Below are 11,365 nucleotides of genomic sequence, written 5' to 3'. Positions count from 1 at the left end.
TGGTGGCGGCGGTGGCAGCAACAATAAAGTTACTCCTTCTTTCTTTGCGTGAATATTTGGGCGGCATTATGCAAATCTTCCCACATCGTGACGTAGATATGTGGGGGCGTGTTTTAACGAGACGTTTTAGGTAGGCATGAACCAGTCTAAACTTTTATAAAGAATATCTCTTTGGGTTTGAGACTTTAGTCTTTGCAACTTTAGGGATCTTATCTATTCACGAACAGCTTGTAACACTCCAAAGAGAAAGTAAAACTTGAAATCGCATCATATGACCCCTTTAAAAAAATGCAGATTTTGATTGCATAGGATTAAACATGCACTTAATCATTAGATTTTTTTATATAATTAGTTACAAATGCTGTTATAAACTGCTTTAAGGTGGTTTAACATTTACAACTATTTTTTTTTTTTTTTCCCGATCTTTCTCAGATTTTGCAGTGTTTGTGAGAGGTATGTGTCAGCAGGAAACAAACACTGCCCAAAGTGTGACACGTGCCCATCTAAGGTGAATGCTTATTTCTTATTCAGTGTATGGAATAGGAGTAGATTAACTGACGTTTACCTATTTATCTCACAGGATGGGCGAGAATGGAGGCACTGTGATGAATGTGGAAGGTGTGTGAAGCCTTGTAAGTAGATTTGAATTCATTTAAACTGATGTTTCCTAATGTGTTTATTTCTCGCTCTCTTACCACTTTCTTTCTGCTCTTATTCTCTCTCCAGCGTGGCGTCATTGTTCCTCATGTGGTCACTGTGCTCTCCCTGATCACCCTTGTGGTCAGAGCCAAACTGGCTGTTTCAACTGTGGCAGCCAAAAACACAAACTTAGAGCTTGTCCTAAGAAACACAATAAACGGTGAGTATAAACCAGGGTTATTATAGTTCACTTAAAACAACAACAAAAAAGTTACTTGAATTGAAATAAACGGTTACTGAAATAAAATATATATCTTTTTAATTACTTAGTTCCCAAGGCAGCATTTCTTACTTTTAGTTTAAATTAATGTACTAAAGTAACTAAATTTAAAACTATATTGACATTAAGGACCTAAAAAATAAATAAAATAATACAAATGACAAAAACACAAAATTACTAAAACTTTAACTAAAAATCAAAAATATTCTGAATTGTAAAAAAAAAAAAAATTTTAAATTCAAAATATTAATAAACACTGTAACAGTTTTTCAGAATAATCAGTCAAGATGCTATACCGACAATACTGTAGTAACATGTTTCTACAGGAATAACACTTAATATGTTGGTTTCTGCACTCATACAAACTGTTTTTTCAAGTCTATTTAATATTAATATAATTCTCTTACACATTTTGCCAACAGAATGATTGTGCCAGGTGGCCGTGGCGCTCCAGGATTGTTAAAACACATTGCTGGCAAATCCACAACTAAGAACAAGAGAAGAAGAGTTACATGATCTCGTGCACACACAGTGCATTACAGGATGGGTTTGTGGCGGCTGAAAATTGCATCATGATCACAAAGTTTGAAACATCTAACTGGTGTTAAACCTACATCTATACAAGAAGGTTGTTGTGTATGTACAGCCATAGTTGTCTTCTTGCATCCTGTTTTTGTCACAAGCTCATCCTACACTACAACTTTCTCAGTACAATTGACACGTTGTGTGAACAAACCTCATCCTTGGTATGGAGTAACGTTTCAAAGAAGCTTTGTTCCAGCTTATGTGGCTCAAACTGTGATGATCTGTGGATAAAATCTTTGAATACAACTACTGTATTACTGGAATGGATGTCATTTTTGGGTAACACTTTTGACAGAGCTAGCAGACATGTAGTTGCAAATTAATGAGAATTAGTTGACATGTAGTTGCAAAGTTACTTATAGTTAGTATAATGTCTAAAGTGGACTATCAAAATAAAGTGTAACCCATTTTAGTATTTTTAAAAAATGACACAGATTTCTTGTTAAATATATCATTTTTAATGTAGAAACGGGAACAAAGCAGCTGGAAAGCATGTCATACTTCACTTTTTTTAAAAACATTAAAGGAACAATTTATTGCCAGTTCTCAAGAAATTCTGGGCTTTTGAATTTATGTGCTTTAACGCAAACAAAACAAAAGCATTTGGCATGAATTTAAAATACAGTAGTCTTGTAGTTGATAATCACCTGTGATTATGGATGCAGCCAAAGTCAAGTGATGCTCAGCACCTAGTTTTAAGCTTAGTGTTATTAAAAAGAAAGAAACTTTCAACATCGGTTTCAAGCCTGTCCCATTAATGCAGATTTAAATAAATCACCTGACATAGTTATTAATGCTTTACAATGCCAGAAATTCAAGTTATTAAAATAGATTACTAAAACCGAAACAATCATAATCCATAATGCCTCATAATCTGCGATGCTTCGTAACCCATTGAGCTGCCAAGCATTAATACTGCGGTTAACATGGGACTTTTTAGAGTCTGCCACTGTTCGATTTTATATGGTGTCAATCCATGTCATGCTGCTACAATAGTGGTTAAATTCACAGTTTAGTTAACGAGGAAAATTGTAGTTCAACATATAGAAGATATAAAGATATTTACATTTACAACTACTTAAGCCTCTTCAGAATCATGATTATGCTTGAAAAGCTCCACAATTTATACAGTTATCTATAAAAAAAAAAACATTCATAAAGTTTTCCATCTTTAAGTCAGGCCCACTTCTGTAAACTGTCCTTTAGTAGTTGGTGGAGGCACCTGTCAGTCATGACATTCGTCTTATATCCTTCCGTGGCGTATGGAGAAGGCGACAAGTCGTTTGTACATAGCACTGAGGAGAACGATTGCAGCTAGTACTATGCCACATATGACAGTGAAGGCCCATCGGGGTCCCAGGATGGTGTAGACGTGAGAGACAAACACAGGCCCGAGGGTCCGCGCACCACTTCCTGATGCTGTCAGCCAGCCCATGTAAACCCCCTGAGTTCGCACACAATTGGGGAAGAGAATAAATAGCATTAATTTTAAGAAATCATTGTGTTACTTTAATTGGAGATGGGAAATTTCAAAAGAAAAGTGTTTTACCTGTGGTTTGGGGCCTAGTATCTTTGAGTATAAAGTGTAGGACATTACGTTGCATGTGGGATAACCCACTCCAATCAGGATGTCAGAGGTAATGTACTGTGCCAGGTGAATTACAGGGGTAAACAAGCACCAGGCCTGTTCGTATGGGCATCCAGTGGGCTCCAGAGAAGTGTTTGAGGGTGGAGTGGGTGCCAGTCGTATTGCTGGCATAGTGTTATTCTGAATGTCTGTTAATGGGGATAATATTTGTTTAATATACACACATTTCAATTGTAATATACTGTACATTAGCTTTCAAAAGTGTGGGGTTTTGCTTTTAGAAGAGTTTCCTATGCTCACCGAAGATGCATTTATTAAATGCAATCGTTTAAAATAACTTTTCTATTTGAATATATTTTAAAATGACATTTATCCTTATGATAGCAAAGCTGAATTTTCAGCAGCCATTACTCCAGTCTTCAGTGTCACAAGATCTTTTTAATATGCTGATTTGGTGCTCAAGAAAGAGTTCTCATTATCAATGTTGAAAACATTCATGCTGCTTGATATTTTTGCAGAAACCGGGATAAAGGAAAAGCATTAATAAGCATTTAATTGAAATCGAAATCTTGGTTACACTTTATTTTAAGGTGCCTTAGTTACAGTGTTACTAAACACTGAAGTACTGAGTAATATTATTAAAAAAACATGGTGGTGGTTAGGTTTAGGAATAGGGTTTGGTTTAGGTTTAGTTGCATGTTATCATGCATAATTTACTGTTATTACTGCAGCAAGTAAATATAACATGTAACAAGGACACTGTAAAATAAAGTGTAATTTTACCGTCACTTTTGATCAATTAAATGCATCCTTGCGGAATAAAAATTATTTCTTTAAAACCCTTTTTCAAAAGTAGAGTATATTGCTATTTTAATAATAAAACCAGCTTTGCTGAGTTATTTAGATACCTTACCTGCCCACTGTATTTTAGGATATTGATTTCCCCATGGCAACAAGATAAAAAAACCCGCAAATATGAGAATCAAGCCTCCAAGTAGCAGTGGCCGATCTCCTACCCTGAAAAAAACACAACCAAAAAAAGAACTGATTTTATCTGAGATCTGATCAGTCAGCCTGTAAGAGCAATGAGGAAGTCATGTTTTCAAAAACTGCTAACATCCATTATATGTGTTGGGTACAGCAGAAAAAAATGCAACCAACACAAAGATTTCCTAAAATGACTTCTTGAGGTTTTATGGCACCATAAGCTTGAGATGTGTCAAACTGAAGTAAACAACAGGTCTAAATGTTCAAGGTTCTTCAAAACATTTCAAATACATGAGATATTGCAATAGAAAAAGAGCAATTACTGGGGAAAAAAATCTTAAACATTTTTTACCGTGCTGAGACCACTTTTACCACCACAAACACGAGGATGGACTCAAAGCCAATGGCAGCCAATATGATACCATTGTACAAAACAGCTTCTTTCCTTGTCCATGCAAACATGTCCATTGATAGAGGAGTAGATATACTGAAGGGAAAAATTACACATGAATATGCACTAATTAAATGAGCCTTTAAAAATGAGTCTAGATTGAAGTATAACCACTTACGTTTCAAACACAGCAAAAATGAAGAGAATGACAAAGAAAAGGACATTCGATGCAAACACTGCGATCTGGTCAATATCACCTTCTGTCTCAGGAGCCACATCTACTTGCTCTAAAGGCAGAAAGACAAAGCACTGTGTAAAATAGACTATATACTGTACAGTGACACCACTATAATGCAACGGTACACTGCTAAAGTATTTAAACCATAAAATAAATATCTTACCTTCTGAGGTGTAGTTAATTGCACGGATATGATTTCCATGGTCATCCACACAGTGCTCCCTAAATAATGTAAAACATTTTCAATTCTATGCATTGCTTAATTTAAGTACAGTCAAATAATGTAAGGTCAAACCTGAAATAAAACACTCAAATGTCTATGCATTTATATGGTATCATACAACTATTGCCAAATGCTATAAAACACAGAGGTTAAATCATTACCTCAAGACTAATATAACCAGCAGAATGTTAATGATCCCCAAGCAGGCTGCCAACAGCGCTGGAGCAGTGTACATATTAACCTGAAGCTGGATGACATTCACACTGACGCCAGTCTCTCCAATGAATGACAAAGCAGCCTGCAGGGCTGAGAAATTAACGCAATCAACATCTTTTAAAGTTAATGAGCCCTATTAAATTATTAAAAAGACACTATCAAACTAAGTTGGGAACAATTACTGTTCTTGCAGACCATTTTCAGTTCAGATGCATTCTTCAACTAACATGCTTTTATTGCCTTCACACAAACCTGGGCCAAGTATGAAGCCGAGAGCTTGACAGGCACTCATGTTTGCCATTGCACTGGTTCTTTCCTTCAGGGAAGTGGCACCAGCCACATAGGACCTCACAACTGCTACATTACCTACGGGACAGGGTAAAGGACCTTAATGCACATAAATAAAATACTTTACCTTGTGCTTGATAATAACTGTTAGAATAATAATTAAATGAATAAATAAAATAATAATTGCATCAGCATTTGCTGAAGTTTTTTGTAAAATAGACGTTTTAGAATTTTAAATAATATTGGATAGCTAATTATAGTAGTATTTTCTTATTTAAAGTATATATCTTTAAAAAAAAAAAAAAAAAAAGTTTGAGGTCGTAAGATTTTTTTTTTTAAAGAAGTCTCTTCTGCTCACCCAGGCTGCAGTTATTTGATCAAAAATACAGTAAAAAAATTGTAACATTGTAAAATAGTATTAAAATGTAGAATAACTGTTTTCTATAGTATATATTTTAAAATGTCATTTATTCCTGTTATAGCAAAGCCGACATGGTCCTTCAGAAATCATTTTAATATGCCGATTTATTTTGTGGAAACCCTAATACAAGATTTCAGGATTCTTTAAAGTTTTTAAAGGTCAAAAGAACAGCAATTATTTGAAATTGATTTTTGTAACATTATAAAATGTCTTTACTGTCACTTTTGATCAATTTAATGCATCCTCGCTGAAGGAAAGTATTAATTTCTTTCTCTAAAATAATGTATGTGTGAGATATGTGTATATAAGTTTACCTGCTCCAATGCCCACAAATGTACGAGCCAAAAGCATGTGAATTGTTTTGTGTGAGGGAGGTAGGTAGACATAGGCGTAGTAAATGTTAGCAGAGACATTGATGAATATAGAGCAGATTAGAGGCTCTCGTCGAGGCCTGTGATTGGACCACAGTCCAAAGAGGGGTGAGGCCACCATCTGACCCAAACTATATGCAGCAACCACCCATCCCAAGAAACTGGCATCTGCACTTTCATCAATCTAAAAAAGAAATATAGAGCATGACTGATGGATTTACAAGACAGTCACAGACTAACAAGGCTTGAAAAATTACTGTGCAACTGGCTTCAGTCAACCGAGCAATCGCGAAAAAACTTATTTTTTAATAAACTATTTTTTAAATAAATTTAAATAAAACAAAATAACATTTGGAATGTATTAAAAATGTATGTGTAGTGCCCTGAATAATCCTAACTCTAACTGCACACACTTAAGCATAGTCTCTAGACAAAGGACACATTTAAAAAGCGGATCTCAGGTCTTATTTATATATAAATTAGGAATATATAGATCCTAATATATATATTAATATATTAGTATCTTAGGAAACATTCTAATATTTTGAGATACTGTATTTTTGATTTTCATGAGCTGTAAGCTCTAATCATCAAAATTAAAAAAATTAAAAAAAAACGTTTGAAATGTTTTACTTTACATGTAACGAATCTAGAATATATGAAAGTTTCACTGTTTGAAATACGTTACCAAAAAAAGATATTCTAAATTTTTTAGATGCACCTGTATATATATATATATATATTCATTCACAGAATTGAAACCTCTACAGATTTTAGACAACATTTAACATTCTCAGGGGAAAATCACAATCTAAAAATTCAACAGGTTTCAGCTGATGCATTTAGGAATCTTTGGTACACTTTCTTAGAAATGAAACGCACATATACCAACTTCTCTCTTTCACTTCCAGTTTGTACATCAAGCTTATCTCAGGGAATCATACTCTGCACAGAATTTATAGAACTGCCATACTAATGAACATTCACTTCACTCAAACCTCAGCTGCATAGAATACACTTAGTTTCTGTAAATCAAGCAGTAGAACGTGATGCTGTGAAACACCAAGGTCCCGAGTTTGATTCCCAAGAAATGCATCAACTTACAAAATGTATAGCCTAAGTATTATGTAATATAGTGTGTGTAAATGCAAATACACTTACTTTCTTCAGATAGGGCCATATGGAAGTAATGACAATCGTAAAACCTAAGAAAAAAAAACAATGCAATCAGTGATACATATTACACGCATGGACTTTATACTATACAAACAATGCAACTAACATTAATTTATCTATCTATTGTAATTGCAACAGCTGTACAGAGAGATTCCCTCTTGTTTTACTATTTTTTATGAGGTTTAAAGGCATAAAATGTTGAATTACACTGCACAGTGTACAATTAAACACAGCGTGTCCTGATATTGCACAAACATCTTGCAGGTTACAGCAGCTTTTCAGCTTTGAAATGAATGCATGTTGGATGCATGCTTGTTCACTGAACCAGACAGCACAATACATCTGCACAGCAGTGTTTATTGTAATCTGATCAGTAACACAGTCAAAGCAGGAATATGGGTGTGAGAGAGTAAGAACATGTTTCTTACCAACGCTGCTAAGGAACATGGTGAAGTACATGACCCTGATGGACCTCCAGCGGCTTCTGTCTGCATCCCCACCACTTACAGAGGAAAAGACATTCATGGATATATAAATAACAATCATAGCTCTTGCTTGTTTACACTTAATAGGTATACACTTAAGCCTATTTATTTCACAATGATTTCATGCATTATGCATGTTATGTGTCGTGTATTATGACAGGAGCTCATGAATGATATAACATTCATATCTTCACTTCACTCTGTTTCACACCTAAACATTCACACTGGCATGACTTCATCTATTTTTAACTAATCATGTTGTGCATTAGTGACAGAAATGCCCTTGTGACATAACCCACAGGGAACATTGTTAGATTGCTCGAGCTAAATATTTTCAATTCAGACATTTCAAAACAGAAAACAACATCAGCCCTGCCAGACTGCGTCATTGCAAATGCAATTATCAAAACTTACCTTGTAATATCGCCTCTGAGAAGCGGAGTGTTTTCGTCAGACTCCACAAGAGACATTATTAGTGATTAAGCAGCTTGCGAAAAAGAAACAACGACACGACTCAGTTCATTGAAGGTCAGCTCTTTACATTGACATGCTCTTTATAATCAAGTTAACTTGACTGAAAACTGTCTAGATTTGCACAACAGATATCTCGAAATCGCATTCAGGTCTTTGTATAATATTCCCATTTTAGCAGTTATAGGCACAGTAGTGTTAAGAGTAAGTCGGCGTTATTTCACGCGCAGTCTAAAGTCCATTGGTGTTGTTGATTCAGCGCAAACTTCAATCATCTGAACGTTGTCACACGTGAGCAGTGAGAAACAGAATACAACCGCGACATCCAGATTTCAAAATATAGGTCCCAAAAGTCCCTTTTCTTTTCTTTTGATTATTGTATTTAATATTTTCATTTTCAGTGTATTAAATGCATATTAGTTTATATATATATATATATATATATATATAGAGAGAGAGAGAGAGAGAGAGAGAGAGAGAGAGATAGATATAGATAGATAGATAGATAGATAGCACCACACATCCCACCTATGATGGTAAAACTAATAATTTTCCAAGGAAAAGTCAGATTTGATTCAAGATCATGCTCACCAGTTTCCCAACCTGCTGTAGTGTTGGTGAAATATGTATGTTTGACAAGATATCAACCAATGCAATCAGTACAGTTCTATAATTAAACATTACAATCTGCCACTGGATTAATGACAATAACATGTGCATGTTGACCAAGTGGTGAATAAAATGTCAAGAGCAGGATGAATAAACATTTTTGTGATAGTGACAGTTGATAGACAAATAATTGACAACATTTTAGGAATAGAAATTGTGAACAAGCTGAACAGGACTGAATAGGAGCATCTGGAATCTCAAAAGCAGGGGTGTCAAACACACAGCCCGAATACGGCCAAACAATCCCGCCCACGTTATGATTTGAACGATAATATAAAATAAATAAAACATTATATTGAAATTTACATAATTCGCTACAATATTTTATTTTTAATTTAAAGCGAAACATAAGTGATGTTAGCTGCATTGATGCTTGTGTGGCAAGTTAGGCTCGTCTAATAGACGTCTTTTAAACGCAAAATTGCTTGCTGGGTTGTGATTTTAAACATGTCCAAAAGAAGAAAGTTAACCTGGAAAGGCGGATACTGTACTTCAGAAGAAATGGAAAGAAAGGCATTTGTTCTGTGAAGTCAACGCCGACCAGCATGTTTAATCGCAACCCATTTTGTGTTGTAAAAGCATTTGACCGTGTGCGGATTGTTTTTTCTGCTGGCTTCGTGTTGTAAAAGTGTGCAATATTAAACGACAATATGAGATGCACTGAAGCGTGGAATGGAAAAAGTTTTCTACTGTAATATCATAATTGTTGTTTTAATGATGTGCGAGATGACATATTACTCACTTTGCAAAAACAAACAATAACATCTTGAGAGTCCATAATATAATATAATAATTATATATATATATAAAGTGAAGGGAGGTCACACTTCAGGGAACTGAAGACAAATGTGAAGATGGTGATGATGTGAATAGGTGTGAGAGCAGCAGCAGCATTTCTGTCAGTGACATAAGGATGAACCATGCAGACGAAACAACGACACAGTTTGCTTTTTATCCCGTGGATCTACTTACTTGTGTGAAGTGGCTTTCTCAGCTGTGACCCAAGTCTAAACCAAGCAAAGGAACAAACTCAGTGGTAAACAGTCTTGCTACAGCAGTGGCATCACTGTCATGAAATTTTATTTCATCTTATTTCATTTTTATTATTTAAAAATAAGATAAGCTTGAACTTGTGAGCTTGTATCTTGAACTTGGAAAAATGTATCATGGCAATCATAGGTTCCATCAGAACACCATATAAGTTAATTGTTACTACAATAGAATTGTGGTAACTTAGTATTAGTCACAAATGTAATAAAAATGGATTTGGATTTTGAAAAGATTGTGAAGGCTTCTACGACGGTTTAATTGAGATTTCATATTAATTTACTATGGATTTACAGTAGTAACAATAGGCTAATTGTAGTGGTTGTTGGCATTATGTATTTGTTGTGCACCATCAGCGCCACCCAGCGTAACAAACGAAAATGAATAATGTCACAACAACAAACCTTGTCATGAACATCGGTGTTGTTTCTTTCCGTTGTACCCTGTGCTCCATTTTGGACACAATCGGTTTTATTGGGGTCTAAAAGAAGCAAAATCGTTTGGTAAGATATGGTCATTATAACAGCAAATATGCAATTAACATATTCACAAAGACGGATAATATAAATTGTGTGCAAAAACAATGAAGAACATATACCGTTTTAGTGAGCAGCGGCAATAAATTTCACGTTCCACTAAATGTCCCGCCCTCTCGGCTAAAAGAGAGGATTTGATTGGTTATACCACTGTGTTGACAGTCTGTTTGCCCAATTCTATAGGTCAGGGGCCCGTTCTTCGTACGTCGCTTATTACATCCGAGATGAAATGTCACATCCAAGATGATATCATCGCGCTAATCAGGATCTGGCTAATTCGGTTCTTCGAACGCACCTGTTGTCGATGATTAGTATGGCTGGATTGAGTTATCTGAGATAATTGCGCGTTCATGGGTTGGTTTAAAAGGGGCTATGTATCGATACTCGAAACCACGATCAGCAATGCAGCGATTGGCTGGCGGCAAGACAGCAACGTAATGACATCATATAATTAAAAAAGACACCTGACGAAAAACTTGACCAATTTCTGGACTTTTATAAGGAAACAGCAAAGCGAAACTACATACATTTTATAATAGATAAATGAATTTTTTTATTTTAGTTTTTATTTTATTTAAATTCTTTACATGATTCCCAATTATTTTTATTCACGATTTCTAATATTTGTACAGGCTTTACATTTTTATTTCAATGTAGTAATTAGCAATTCATTTAATTTTATATTTTAACAGATTTGTTACGTGACAGCATTATTTAAAGTTTCTTAAGGGTCAAGATCATGTTATCTGCATCT

The 11,365-nt window shown here is 34.9% G+C and overlaps 2 protein-coding genes across 7 annotated transcripts in view; one reads left to right on the top strand and one right to left on the bottom strand.

Moving 5' to 3' along the window:
* The window catches only part of zcchc4 (zinc finger, CCHC domain containing 4), a 13,750-nt gene extending 12,046 nt beyond the window's left edge, over nt 1–1,704 (top strand). The window contains exons 10-13 of one of the 2 annotated variants that reach the window (XM_016545079.1): nt 433–508; nt 581–632; nt 727–859; nt 1,342–1,704. In XM_016545079.1, the coding sequence (XP_016400565.1) occupies nt 433–508; nt 581–632; nt 727–859; nt 1,342–1,435 (355 nt within the window). In that variant the 3' untranslated portion in view covers nt 1,436–1,704. Of the gene's footprint in view, nt 1–432; nt 633–726; nt 860–1,341 lie in introns of both variants that reach the window. The other variant, XM_016545078.1, reaches the window with a different exon arrangement.
* Nucleotides 767–10,748, bottom strand: mfsd8 (major facilitator superfamily domain containing 8). 5 transcript variants are annotated; one of them, XM_016545082.1, is made up of 15 exons: nt 10,674–10,748; nt 10,480–10,556; nt 10,001–10,035; nt 8,303–8,375; nt 7,832–7,905; nt 7,389–7,432; nt 6,171–6,411; nt 5,400–5,513; nt 5,093–5,237; nt 4,872–4,930; nt 4,649–4,757; nt 4,432–4,566; nt 4,006–4,109; nt 3,054–3,280; nt 1,906–2,948 (listed from the first exon to the last, which is right to left on the bottom strand). In XM_016545082.1, exons 4-15 carry the CDS (start codon nt 8,356–8,358, stop codon nt 2,748–2,750), a joined length of 1,509 nt encoding a protein of 502 aa, XP_016400568.1. In that variant the 5' UTR covers nt 8,359–8,375; nt 10,001–10,035; nt 10,480–10,556; nt 10,674–10,748; the 3' UTR covers nt 1,906–2,747. The 5 variants fall into 5 exon arrangements, 4 of the variants coding, with proteins under 4 accessions (XP_016400569.1, XP_016400568.1, XP_016400570.1 ...); XR_001638996.1 differs by lacking the exons at nt 10,001–10,035; nt 10,480–10,556; nt 10,674–10,748 and adding exons at nt 767–840; nt 1,327–1,406 and having other exon boundaries at nt 2,727–2,948; nt 8,303–8,673; XM_016545084.1 differs by lacking the exon at nt 8,303–8,375 and having other exon boundaries at nt 10,674–10,747.
* Between the last annotated feature and the right edge of the window lie 617 nt (nt 10,749–11,365).

This window comes from Sinocyclocheilus rhinocerous, unplaced genomic scaffold (genome assembly GCF_001515625.1).
Source record: "Sinocyclocheilus rhinocerous isolate Xijiao unplaced genomic scaffold, SAMN03320098_v1.1 scaffold2385, whole genome shotgun sequence".
Lineage (NCBI taxonomy): Eukaryota > Metazoa > Chordata > Actinopteri > Cypriniformes > Cyprinidae > Sinocyclocheilus > Sinocyclocheilus rhinocerous.
The sequence above is the reverse complement of the archived record's forward strand: the minus strand, read 5'-3'. Positions and strand labels throughout refer to the sequence as shown.